Source organism: Pavona decussata, unplaced genomic scaffold, assembly GCF_977016875.1.
Source record: "Pavona decussata unplaced genomic scaffold, jaPavDecu1.1 SCAFFOLD_16, whole genome shotgun sequence".
NCBI lineage: Eukaryota > Metazoa > Cnidaria > Anthozoa > Scleractinia > Agariciidae > Pavona > Pavona decussata.
In genome coordinates, this window is record NW_028145439.1 from 4,379,987 (window position 1) to 4,393,190 (window position 13,204).

Here is a 13,204-nt window from a genome sequence, read left to right on the forward strand (position 1 = left end):
CTGCAAAAAGCTAAGTAAAAATTGGAAATAAGGGTTACAATATTTAAAGATGGTGAAAAGTTATGATTGGTTGATAAACATAGAAAACAGAAACGTGTACAGAAGCCATAACTAAAATATAGACAAATTAAGTTTCATTGCGTCTGTTCATCCCATAGCATTCAAGAGTCTTGCCCTGTAAAATTAAAAATGCTTCTCTAGCTTTCCGAATGCCGTCTCTGTTGGAGTTGATGAGTTCTAGGGAAATGAGTTCTATGTTCAGTTGTTGATTGAATGGCTCGGAGCCAGGAAGAGTGAAGTGATCTGAAACGCCGGTAGGTTGATCAATGTGACGTTGTTTAAGGGTTGTTTAATGTTTTCAACTGATGATGGATTGTGGAAAATGTACTATAAAATCTGAATTATCAATTCCAGATCATGATGACAAGCGGAACTTAATAGTAACTAGTAACAAGCATTCTCAATCTCTTTGTTATAAAAGTGTTTTGTTTGCAAACAAATTAAAGTCATCAGGGACCCATCAGGTCATTTTTCGCGGGAAAATGGCGTCCATGACAACCGGAACTCCGATTAACCAATCAGAGTGCAGAAACCGCAGCGACGGCCTGGTCCTTCGGCGTTGTTTGAGGAGACGACATATCCAAAATGGTGTATAGTTCAGCGTATCGGAGAGCTTACAAAGAACCTTCCTGGGATGATTACAGCAAGAAGGAATTCTTCAATAAGCTGCAGTACAGATCAGATCGTAGATCGGTGGAGCATCGGCACCAGCCTTGGAGCTGGGACAGCGAAAGCGAAGACGATCTCGAGGAGATTCCAGCAGATGATGGCAGCTACGACGGAGGACGTCGGGGTCGGGAACGATTGCCTCGCCAGGAAAGAATATTAGAGGAGCGGATTCCAAAAAAAGCGTGGGAAGAAAAAAGAAAAGAGATAAAAAATGGTGGTCATGTTGATGATAGGACCGTAGTGCTTCCTGAAAAGCTGAAATACGATGAAGAGGAACCAAAACATTCGCACCTGGTGAGAGATGATGACTCGAGACCGAAGGAACGCGATCGCGAGAAAAGACAACACAGATCATCTGAAGATAAGAGAAAACATCGATATCGCTCGCAGTCGATTTCCCCAGAGAAAAATCGACACTCTAAAGGGAAAAGGAATAAGGCTCCTTTCCTGGCTTACGGAATGGCTAACGAAGGACCTGTAGACATGTGGAAGACGCACAACGTGTTGGCTTCACGGCCAGAAGTGAGTAAACAAAGTGGCTAAACTATTAAAGTGCAATATTTTAATGTAAATTATGTTAAGAAATGCTTATCTAACGTTTATCTGTTTTACCTAGCAAAGCTTCAAAATAAGTTTCCTTCGGTTAAAAAGAATTAGATGTTTGGAAATGTTGCAATATTGACCAGTGTTCTTTGATGGCTTGTGAAGTTACTGCATGAATAATTCATCGCGCTGTTATGTCTGGGGTAAACATGTTATATAGTAATAGAAGTTCAAAGAAGTTTTAATGAAGAAAACTTGATCAAATGCTAATCAGAATGACATCATCTATACATTTGACTGTATATTTACACTGTACCTGCAACATTCCCAATAAATTAAATATGTCATTCTATTTCCAAAAATAAATATAAATATATTTGTTGATTTCCACTGTTGTATAAATTTTATGAGCATGCACACCTGACTTTTACTGTTTTTACATTTTTAAGTAAAATAACAAGCAGTCAGCAAAATTCCTTGCATACCCTTTAGACCTTTTGCACCTATTGATGTTTGTTGCAAGGGGCAGTTTGGGGGGGGGGGGGGTGCACATGGGTGGGGGATTTCACAACAAATATCTGCCTGAAATGGATCCTTTTGTCCATTTCAGTAATTTTTCTAGCAGACTTCTCAATTTCTTGTAGTTATTCTTTTAACCATCCACAAATGTACAGTTCCAGAATATCCAACCCATCCCAAGGGAGGTGATTGGAAATTCAGAGGGGAGGCAGTCTCAAAAGCCAAAATTTTAAAGGGAAATTACAAAGCTAAACTGTGAATTCCAGTGGGGTGAGGGGCTCCAAAAAAACATCTTCCATGGGGGAGGGGGATGGGGGATGGTATGGATATTATCTAGAACCACTAACTCTTGAAATATCTACACTTTTAATGATAATATACCTTTACCCTAAAGATGAAAACTCTTTCACATGTAGCCTCTCCGTATTGTCTGTAATACATACAGTAGGAAGTACCTCCCCTAGGACATGTATACTCAGTCCCATAATCACAACTTGTGCATTTGCAAGGCTTGGTTCCCACTAGCGACATAACAATCATAAATGATCAAACGTTATGACATAGTCCTAATCTTATGATTATGACTATGTCACTCTATGATTAGGATTATGATCCTTGTGTCACTAGTGGGAACCAAGCTTAAAGAGTACATCATATCTTACATAGAAACACCAGAGGGTCTAGAGGAGTTGTAATTGATCCTGTAACAACAAAACCTGGAACCAAATCCTTCAAAGGTTGTCATCTGGGACATTTTTCTTTGCGTAGACAACATACCAAATTACTGTGTGCTCAGAAGTTTGCGAAGAGAATTCACGAGTCACCTCAGACAATAGTTAGGCACCCATGGTCACCCTTTCTTGGCTCAGTTTTAAACATGGCAGTATTAGTTGTACCAGAAGCTCAAACGAGATGTACAAACAACCAAAGATAAAAGGAAATGGAAGTAGAAAAACAGTTTGGATAATTAGAACTAAGGGCCTACAGTATTTTGGCGACTTTTGTACAAAGTAAAAAATAATGAACAGTGTCTTACATGTATGTGATAGAATAGAACTCCTGTGGATCCAGTGGAAATATGAAGAAGAGTTTATTTGTAAAATCATCTTGCTAGGAAGTGAATGGCAATATTATTACTACAAAGAAGCAAGGGAGTGACTTTCAAACAATTTGAGAAATTAAATTTCAAAAAGTAGTCTAACATATACCCTAGAATTTATAGCAATTTTGAAAACATTAATGTGGTGTTTAATTCATAAACACTTGCTTTCATTCGACATAGGTTTATCCCGCTGCTCTCCGTGCGCAGAAAAGAAGACAACAAGAAATAAAAAAGAAAGCACAACTCAGAGATGAAGCTGTTAAGAAGAAAGATACGCCAGGACATTTTGATGTAGATGTTGCTTTCCCTAAAACTTGGTGGATGACTGAGTACCAAAGAAACTTTTGTAAAGAAGATGATATCAAGAGACATTTTCTGAGATAGTGTTGACAGGAAATTTTAATGCTTTTGTTCTTGATTCAAGGAGTGACTTTGAAAAAAATGCAAGAATATAAAATTCCAAAAGTAGTCAATGATAACAAGCATATAGCCTTGAATTAATAGTAACTTTTGATAAGATCATTCTAAGTTGTAATTATATGTGTGTCCTGCCATGCATGTTTTGATGTAATAAAATTATGTGTGTGTGTATGTACTTTACTGGGCTTGACTGCAATTATAATTTTACAGTCAGTCTATGTCAGGCGCATGACCAGTATTTCCTAGAATGAAATGAACATTCAAATTCCTCTTTGTAATGCCCGGCATTTGAATGGAATCTTGAACAGTTCTCTGGAAATCTTTCTGAAAAAAGCGCATTAACCGAGAAAAAGATTCAAAATACTTGGGAAACAATTGTTTTTCTTGAAATTGAAATTGAAATTGAAATTGAAGAAAAATTCATGGCTTTATACTGTCAAAAAACTAGGGAAATTCTATGGGAACTCTGAAATCTTGTTGGCGATGTTCAAAACTGACTTGTAAATTTTAAAAACTGTTCAAATTTCCAAAAATACTGGTCACACGTGAAGTGGATTGACTGTAAATATTATGTTTCTGATATCAGATACCCTTGTTTAGCAGCCATCTTGAGAGCGCAAAACAGTGCCACAAGAAGAAAGAGAAGGTGTAGACTATAGAGAGGTGGTTGTGCCCAGGGCATGATTGTCTTTCACCATGACTAATTTTTCTGTTTTCCAAATGCTGAGAGCATTAAATTTAGCCTAAACCAAAATTACTAGTATTCGAGTCTTAGACTTTAGCCCTTGGTAAAATCTCGTCTTACAGTTGCCAATGAACATAAAAGGTTTTTCATTATCATTAATAATCTATCATTGATAAAAAATACAAGTCGTGAAAATGAAGAAAGTATTTTGTCTAAGCTTACATGTACATCTTCATGTTTAAACAAATTCCCCTTACTAGTATCAAAAGAAGTGTATGGAGAATTGTTAGGAGAATATACATGTTGATAAGAACCATACAGGGCACTTCTGTTGGTCTGTATTGGGGCTTTCAGAGTTCACAAGCCGTATGCTTCGGAGTGGCAAACAGCCCTGAAAACTTTCCACTTAAACTGAAATTTTCACTTCAACTGGTTAAAATGTTAATGGAAAACACCGATGAAATGGACTTTTCTGAAAAAAATTGGAAGTACTTCACTTTTTTCTGCTCCAGCCATTTGGAATGGAAATTAGGCATTCCATTTTGATTCACAAAATTCCTATTTTTCATTTGTTTCTTCTTGTACCATTGCAGTAACTGCAGCATCACTTAGTACATTTTTGATTTACCAAAGAGATTGCTAGTTTGGAACTTAAAACACGATTCTTCACACAGAAAGAAAAAAAAGGCTTTTAATTTCCATTTGACACCAAAAGTTTCAACCGAAAATTTTGGCTAAATACAAAATGCCCTTACCAGTTACTCCTCCCTACCACCACCACTCTTCACACCCAGGGTGGGTACAATCTTGAGCATGTGCCATTTTGATGCTGGGTTGACGTAATTATCAGACATTAGGGTTGCAAACTGATTAAACTGATTATATTCTAAGAAAACAATATTCAAAATGAACTTCTACATGTTTATTTTGCTCCATTTTACATTCTGAAGTACAAATAAAAATTTTTACACAATTATTTTATGGCTAATTGCATTATTCAGCCAGCAGAGAATCACCAACAACAACTGTTGATAGTAGGCCACTTGATGAAGCTTTCTCAAACTCATTAATAATTTATTCATGAAGATGAAACAAAGGAATTCGCTGCCGTGAAAGTGATTCCAATCATAAAATTTTGCGAACTTTTGCTTTGAATTTTCCAAGAATTATTGATGGTTTGAAAAACTATAATTATATCAAACATTCGAAAGCCAGAGTGTTTCTTTGTGTTTGATATATTACTCCAGGCGCACGTTTGGCATGATAATTGTACTATTTAACGTAATAACATTACACTGGAGTGCTTAAACGACCTTTGTTGAATTTTAGATCTCTTTCTCAGCCTTATCTCATTTTTTGCATAATAGAGCCTTAGCACTCCCTATTCAAACAATCTGGTCCCATATTAAAAATATTTTTGCAGTGTTTGGCAACAAAGTTGATGAAATTCATTCTCATCCCCAGAGCTCTCGCAGATTTTTTAAAACTGCTAACCAAAGCACTGGGGACAGGGATGATAAAAATTAAATTGATCATGCAAGCAGATAAATTCACTGGTGGTGCCTGTCTAGAGCTATCATTCACTGTCCATCAATGTCTCTGTTCACAAAAAATTACTGGGTGACTTTTTAAATTTGCCATTACATTTGCATCCCCCTGGGATAGCACTTCTCAGGCACATATTAAGCAGAAGGAGATTTGAAGGATTTTTGTGGAGTCACTGGAGCATAATGGTGCTAATGTCTCACCCCAAATTACAATAAGATGGTGATTTTTTGGCAAGTAAGCATTCTTCATCATGCTCTTTCAGGACATCTCAGCAAATTCCACAATTAATTTTCATAAATTTAGCTTTTGTGACATCATCATTTTAGCTAGGACTCTATATGGAATATCTACCTCAAACAGAACTAGTATTTGCTTCAAAAGGCCCACACACATTTTTCAGAAGTTAATTAATTTATGGTTAGAATTAAAACTTAACAAACTTAACTTCATTGCAGCTATGTACATTTGCCAGTATTTAATACACTGTCTAGTTACTGCAGTGTTCCAGGGTCAAAAACCTGAGAAAGCTAGCTTCCTGAGCTTACAAAATGAACAGTAAACTTACATGTAAGAAAACTGGGAGAGAACCATGCCTACTGCAGGGTTCTCAATTAAGATTTGTAAAATGAAGTTATAAAATTAATTTGCAATAGCAGGTGGACGCCATCTTGTTCATGTCTCCTCGGGAATGATGGGAGCGAGATGGCCATAGGAAGAATGGAAACCAAACATGGTGGAGCTTGAAGTCAGTGCCATCCTTTTTGAGGAAAGAAAATGCTCAAACCAAGAGCCATTGATTTCTAACAAGATATTATCTGCTGGATGTTTTTACCTTGTTATTTATGGAAACAAAATACCAGTAAAACAAGGATGGGTTTTTTCAAAATACAATAAATTTAGAAAGCGGTTTCAATAATTTTGGAAACATTTTTTCAATGATAGCCGCTAACATTTACTTGAATAGGTGGAAAAAATAACCAGTAAATGTTACCAGCTCCTAACAAAAACCCTGCTATTGACCTGTCAAAATTTATTCTCTGTTGACTCCCTGACTCTGAACGTTTCTGGAACACTGAGTTACGATACTAATCACCTCTGCTACAAAAAGTCTGGAAGCTTTTATGTTCAGTTGCTAAACAATGCCTTTAGGGAAGGCTATAAGCTGACATGTACATTTTCACCTGCTCAAAGAGAACTTATCACCAGCTGAAATTTTACCAAAACAATCCCAAACAAAACAAAGACTTGGATTGTTTTGAAGATGCATACTTAGAGCTCAATGATCTTGCATTCTCTGCACTGTCTTACTGATAACAAACATGACGGTGACGACTGGAATGTTTTGCTGGTATGCACATCACGGATGCTCTACAAGGCTTTAGCTAGAAACTACTAACTATAGATACAAAGTAAATATAATGGAAATGCAGTTTTGATTTTCAATGCTGATGGATGACACAATTAGCAAGCACATTTTTGCCTTTCCTCTTGTTTGCCTGGGCGTATCGTTCTTCGAAGCGATGGATCCCCATACTGTATCCCTGATCCCATCCGGTCAGGGTCTAATTCACCTGTATGGAAATAATACTAATTATTAAAAACTGAATCATTGTGAAGCAATTCGAGGGATTTGATTGGCTTAGCAGCCATGTTATGTGAGCCATTATACCATGGCTGAGAAATGGCGGCCAATAAATTGTCTGCTGGTTACTCTTGCACAGCGAAATCAGTAAGATCTAGCAATATTTCTTGATTGTTTTTAATAAAACAATTATTCCACTTGCGCTTGTTGGATATGGAATGATTATAGCCAACTCGGCGCTACGCGCCTCGTTGGCTATCTATCATCTCATATCCAACGCGCGCTCGTGGAATAATTGTTAATTATATTAGTTCACTGCAAAATGTTCAATGTCGTATGTGCCAACACATGGAGGTAGTGGGGTGCTGGGTGAAAAAGCAGGATTTGCAAGGGAGGTGGGGGGGAGGAAACTCCTCAATCTTTCCATGTCCTCATTCTCGAACAATTTTTGTTGTAAAATATTACAAACTATTGCCGTTTTTTTTTTCACATTTTCCCATATCCTGCTAAGCACTGAATCCCCATCTCTTTTTCTTTCATGTTCCTGTCCAACTGTCATTCTATGTACCATGCACCACAAGATTCAAAGGACACTTTCAAGGGTCATTCCAAAACTGTGGCATTGCAGAATGTTATTAAAAACGTGATAAATTGTAACAAAAAAATAATAATTTAAAAAAACACACATTTAAACAAAACAAAAATTACAAAAAAAAAACAAAAAAAAAACAGTGCATCAATGGTGACCCAAATTTGGCCAGAAAAACCTCTCCTCCTATTACTACATGTATGTTTCAAAAATACAAAGTTAACCAACATAATAAAGACATGTGCTAAAAGCAGTCAGCTACATGTATTCACAACAGAATACCTTCATGTATCAGAGCTCCAGCAGGTCTGATGAACATGTATTATTGATTTTGCACTTCGATCTCCCCGTATAACGTTCCCCCATAAAAAATCCACCACAGGTTGTAGTGCACCTTCACAGAGCATACTGCTCCAAGTGCATTTTTAACAGCACATCTGGATTCCACATAAATAATTATTATGGACATTTACATGTACATGTTGTTTCCCTACCTGACTCAATCTTACTGAGGATAGTTCTTGAACATTTCAAGAAAGCTTCTTCAACATTTTCTCCAGTAAGAGCACTTGTTTCCAAAAACATTAACTCTGTGGAATAAAAATAATAACAAAAATGATTAAAACCTGGATCACTGTATTAGTCAATTCCAGGGATTTGATTGGCTTAGTGGTCATGGTATATGGGTGATTATACCATGCAATGGCAACCTTCAAATTGTCTTCTGGTTGTTCTTGCAAAACCAAATCAGCAAGATCTGGATCTAATCATTTAGAACAGAGACAAAATTAGAAGGATTTGTATGGAGTGATTGGAGCATTAAGGTCCCAATATCTCACTCCCAAATTAAAATTTAATAAATCCCATAATTTCAAAAATTAAAATATTTGTGACATCGTACTTTAGTACTCTATTACTAGAGTCAGTTATTTGTACTGTAAAAACCCGGTTTGGTGGTTATTCATACTGTGCAGGCCCATTTTTACAACGAATGGAAAAAACAACGTTTTGTTCAACGAATATTTCTTTAGCTTTGATGCTGATTACAGTTGATTCTCATCTACTTTAGCATCTAATTTAGTTCGTTCAAAGTCTCTTGGGAGGTCTTATTTCCTGCCCTGAACGCGTGATTTGCACGCGGGTTTGTACACATACAGTGAAAAAACAGGTTTTCTAACATGAGTGCGCTCATCTTGCGTTAGATTTTCCTCATAGTTTTCATTGCTACTTGTCAGAAAAGCTTCACATTTGATAAATAATAATAATAATAATAATAATAATAATAATAATAATAACAATAATAATATGCATTTTGACTAGCTCTGTGGCCTTGTCAAAATACAGCCACTGTGCTAAACAGCTGCGACACTTTACACCAAAACATTTTCTTATGACTAATAAGTTACATTTGTAAACTGCATACAGTGTACATGACCACCTTGTCCCAATAAAAATATGTCACTCTTTTTTTTTTACTTCTGGCTAGGCATGCTAGCAAAAACATTGCATGCAAATTCCAGTGAGGACAAGTTAGCATAGCAAAAATAACATATTAATGCTATCCAAAGCCTGTTAGTGAGTAGCTCATTGGAACAATACTTTATTGCAGTTGGAAAATGCCATCCATTGGTTTTGGCATGCACTAATGAATTTTACGCCACATATCTTTGCTGTAAATATACTTAGTAAAAATAGGTGAGTTAATTAGTCATAGCTCCTTAAATTCTCCAGAGTGAAAATGGAAATAAATAAATAAATAAACAAATAAATAAATAAATAAATATTAAGCATGTAAAAACTTACTACTAAGTTTCTGTTGTTATTAACATAAGACTATAATAAATTATTATTAATTGCACAAAAAACATACTGACCATTTTCTTGGGCAAATCTGCTGGCTTCCAGAAATGTGACCTCTCTATCGTTATCAAGATCTTTTTTGTTCCCAATAAGGATGATAACAATATTTGGACTGGCAAGAGTCCTGGCATCTGTCAGCCAGTTTGTGAGGGAGTTGTAGGTTTCACGGCTATGGTGAGAATAAAATAAAGAATTAGCCATAAACATAATTTTTTGACTTTTCACTGACCCAGAAGTAGAATTTAGCATTTCCCTGGTTTGATACAAAATTTCCTGATTTTTTCGTGACATTGAAAGAAATCTGTTTTCCCTGACAGCGGCAACCCTGACATTACAGCTGTACATCATCCCCCCAAAAACCTACATAGGGCCTAACCTACCTGCGGGTAGTGGAGTTGTAGCTGTGGATTTTATTTATGTTTAACTCACTTTTCTAAACTAAGAAGATCAACACATTACAACTATATTTTTGTTATGGTTTACCTTGAAATGTCATAAACAAGCAGAGCTCCTGCAGCACCTCTATAGTAACTTCTCGTCACGGATCTAAAAGTAATAATATCATTTATTCATGAGCAATACATTTAACTTAACTGAGGTACAATGTACGAAGAATCTGTGGTCTTAGGTAAGAGCCAAGAGAACCAGTCATGTCACATTAAAAGTCAAATGCAAACTACATGTTCATGAAAGTTTTGTGAACTTAAACAAGTCTCTTTGCAATACTATAATAAATTAAATTATTTAAAGGTAACAAATTACTGAAGGGCTCGGTGGCAAATGGGCGCAAGTGCTGATTTTGCTTGAAAAAGGAAACTGCTTAAAGATCACCAAATTTTCGCATACAGGCTCATTTTGTCACATGATGATAAACTATGATCTGATTTTTTTTTTTTCTTTTCTTTTTTCTTGGCTGGAAGGCTTTCTTCAGAGATATTGAACTCTGAAATTGACTAATTTTGATAAAAGAATTACAAAAAAAGGTGATGGCCTTTGTTAAATACACAAATCAATAAAGGAAGTTTAACCAGCGAAGCGTGGAATTCATAAACAGACTAAAATCAATAGAGCATGTAGGGTTGTTTGAAAAAAGCCCTTGCAATGGTAACTTCAGGGAAATTTTGAATTACATGTACAGCTGTAGAAATAGAAATCCCTGTTAGCAATTTTCACACTAAGATGTGGTATAAAACATTGTCTAAGGAAAAGTAAAAACATTGCAGTAATATGCTTAAATAATAAAACATAGTTATAATCAGAAACTCAACTCCAAAAATTAAGATCAAAATGTTCATCAGGAAATCTATCCAATAGTGACTTACATGTACGTTTTTTTTTTTTAATTTTTATCATGCACCCCTTTAATTTAAAGTCAAGTACGACTGTCAAATAAACAACACCCGGATGTAATAAATACATGTAAATGCATCTGGCCACATGCATATATGCTCAACTTATATTTATTTTGAAATGGAAAATTTCCTACAATAAGAAACCCAAACTCCCCTAGCATTGTTGTTTTAGGTCACTTTTGATAAAGGTTGACAAAGGGACTGTCTGCAGGACTCATGTACACCTTCTACAATTTGGGCCATGGACAAACCTCATGTCCAATTTTTGTCCAAAATTAACCAGTCACAAGGACAAAATCTAGTCCTACATTAAAACTGGTTTGAATAGAAAGCAAAGTCCAAGGATTTGTCCCCTCAAAGTTCATTGTCCCCACCCAACGGTCCCCTACGTGTGTGTGTACTGTTCATGTGACCAGCCCCTCCATCACAATAAAAATGGGAATCAATCACAGACTTTACGCAAGAGACTTGTCCCTGCAACACATTCTTGCTCTCCAAGTCAATTCAACAAGTCCCTTTGGGTTCTTGCAAGGAGTATAGTTCCAGAGACATCTCAGGTGTTTTACGGACTATTTAACAATTACATTATGAGTTTGAAATTTTTATCGTGTGATAGTTGATGAGGGCTAAGCCCGAATTAACTATCATGCGATAGAAATTGAGAGCAAATAATCTAATTGTTTTGGCATAAAACTACTACTGTAGTTGTTTAAAATCCTCTTCACGGACTCTTCGAAAATGCAAAGAAGCGGCTGTGATTTTGTCAACAACCGCGTTCTGTTTGGCCACTTACTCTACTCACTATCTACAACAGAATAGATAGTGAGTAGCGTAGCCAATGAGAGAGCAGTATTCGTAATAGAACGCTAGTAGATTTATACTAAAAGGGTATAGACCACAGAAAACTGCCATTGATTTGTTAACTTCATGTATCTCCCAATAATTTGAGCAGTTTTCTATTTCTCCTGATTGTTCAAGTTATCATTATGTGTCTGACATAGCCACTAACACCAATATGATCGCACTCCAACTACAAAAAATAATGTAATTATTTCATTGCAGCGAAAATAGACTACCAGAGCTGTCATTATAAAGGGCTGTAATGCATAACACCTGTTACGGCTGAATGCCCTTGGAAGAACCTTGATATTACCGTTAATATTGATGGATCTAGGTTCATTTATTTACAAAGCAACAAGATTGTTACGGTTCTGAAGCACAATGTAACATGTGGCTAAAAAGTTAAGGAGATCTTGGACTGTCACTTTGACTACTGTCCGCATGCCTGATCTCACAAAAAATTATCATCACCATTTAAGCAATTGTTTGTGAACAATTGATTGTACTTCTAGTTCATTCCTCAGGCAGCTGTCATGTTCAGTAACAGATGACAGAAGGAGTGACGCGGTGTTTACGTACCTGAATCTTTCCTGCCCGGCAGTGTCCCAAATTTGCAGCTTTACAGACTTTCCTCCAACGTTCACCACTTTCGAGCCAAACTCAACACCGATTGTGTGACTAGAATCTTGCTTAACTGTCGAGAAAATACAACACGCCAAAGTCAACGCCTTCATCGAAAGCACCCTCGCATTTAGGTCAATGAAATGTGAAAAATAAGGAGAAAATTCAATGCAGATAAATGAACGCCAATATCATACGAAATGACCGACTTAATTATAAGTTAGTAAAATCCTCTTGCCGTTTAATATACAGTATTAGCGACTTAAGCTTACATTTTCCCTCTATGAACTGATGCAAGATGCAAGATTTTCCGGTCCCAGCACTACCGATAACCAGGAACTTGAAAAGGAAATCTGCAAAAGAAATAAATAACACTTAGAAAAACGATCTAAGCAAACGAGTCTCTGGTAACGAAGGCACAGCTTGAACTCTGTAAAAATGGCAAGCAAAAAACTGATTTCTAAACTGCGCCTCCTTGCTAAAATGGAGACGGTTTTTGGACTTTACCATATGTCTCTGACATTGTTTTCAACTGCTTTGAACGGAAAAGTAATTATTAGAAGACGGAGGAACAGCACATCACAAAATGTCCGCTAGTTTGAAAATTTCCCAGGATTCTACAAAATGAGGAAGAGCATGCCATTTCTCTGGGGTAGGGTAGGGACCGGCTGTTGTGATGTTACTAGGCTTTACTGACAATATTTAGATTCTTGAGAATAGCTTTGTTTGTAGAAAAATGCAAAACCTAAGAAAAAGACTAATTTTCAATAACTTTTTGTTCATGATTGTTACAAGTAATCTTTAATTTGCGTTT

The 13,204-nt window shown here is 36.3% G+C and overlaps 2 protein-coding genes across 2 annotated transcripts; one reads left to right on the forward strand and one right to left on the reverse strand.

Annotated features, from left to right (window-relative positions):
* Positions 1–611: 611 nt before the first annotated feature.
* On the forward strand, positions 612–3,484 carry LOC146487455 (centriole, cilia and spindle-associated protein-like). The gene is made up of 2 exons (XM_085088686.1): positions 612–1,251; positions 3,074–3,484. The coding sequence occupies exons 1-2, from the start codon at positions 646–648 to the stop codon at positions 3,275–3,277; spliced, it is 810 nt and encodes a 269-aa protein (XP_084944812.1). The 5' UTR covers positions 612–645; the 3' UTR covers positions 3,278–3,484.
* Positions 3,485–4,905: 1,421 nt separating this feature from the next.
* Positions 4,906–13,019, reverse strand: LOC146487456 (ras-related protein Rab-4B). Its single transcript, XM_085088770.1, has 7 exons — positions 12,898–13,019; positions 12,663–12,743; positions 12,349–12,463; positions 10,061–10,123; positions 9,592–9,746; positions 8,212–8,307; positions 4,906–7,117 (listed from the first exon to the last, which is right to left on the reverse strand). Exons 1-7 carry the CDS (start codon positions 12,911–12,913, stop codon positions 7,008–7,010), a joined length of 636 nt encoding a protein of 211 aa, XP_084944896.1. The 5' UTR covers positions 12,914–13,019; the 3' UTR covers positions 4,906–7,007.
* Positions 13,020–13,204: the final 185 nt, after the last annotated feature.

What these genes read in the sequence shown, in the direction of transcription:
- LOC146487455 (XM_085088686.1), top strand. Translation starts at nt 646, where the DNA reads ATGGTGTATAGTTCAGCGTATCGGAGAGCTTACAAAGAACCTTCCTGG. An exon ending in TGTTGGCTTCACGGCCAGAA is followed by an intron (nt 1,252 to 3,073) that starts GTGAGTAAACAA and finishes CATTCGACATAG; the next exon opens with GTTTATCCCGCTGCTCTCCG.
- LOC146487456 (XM_085088770.1), bottom strand. An exon ending in TCAGTTCATAGAGGGAAAAT is followed by an intron (nt 12,464 to 12,662) that starts GTAAGCTTAAGT and finishes TTTTCTCGACAG; the next exon opens with TTAAGCAAGATTCTAGTCAC. An exon ending in GCCGGGCAGGAAAGATTCAG is followed by an intron (nt 10,124 to 12,348) that starts GTACGTAAACAC and finishes TATTACTTTTAG; the next exon opens with ATCCGTGACGAGAAGTTACT.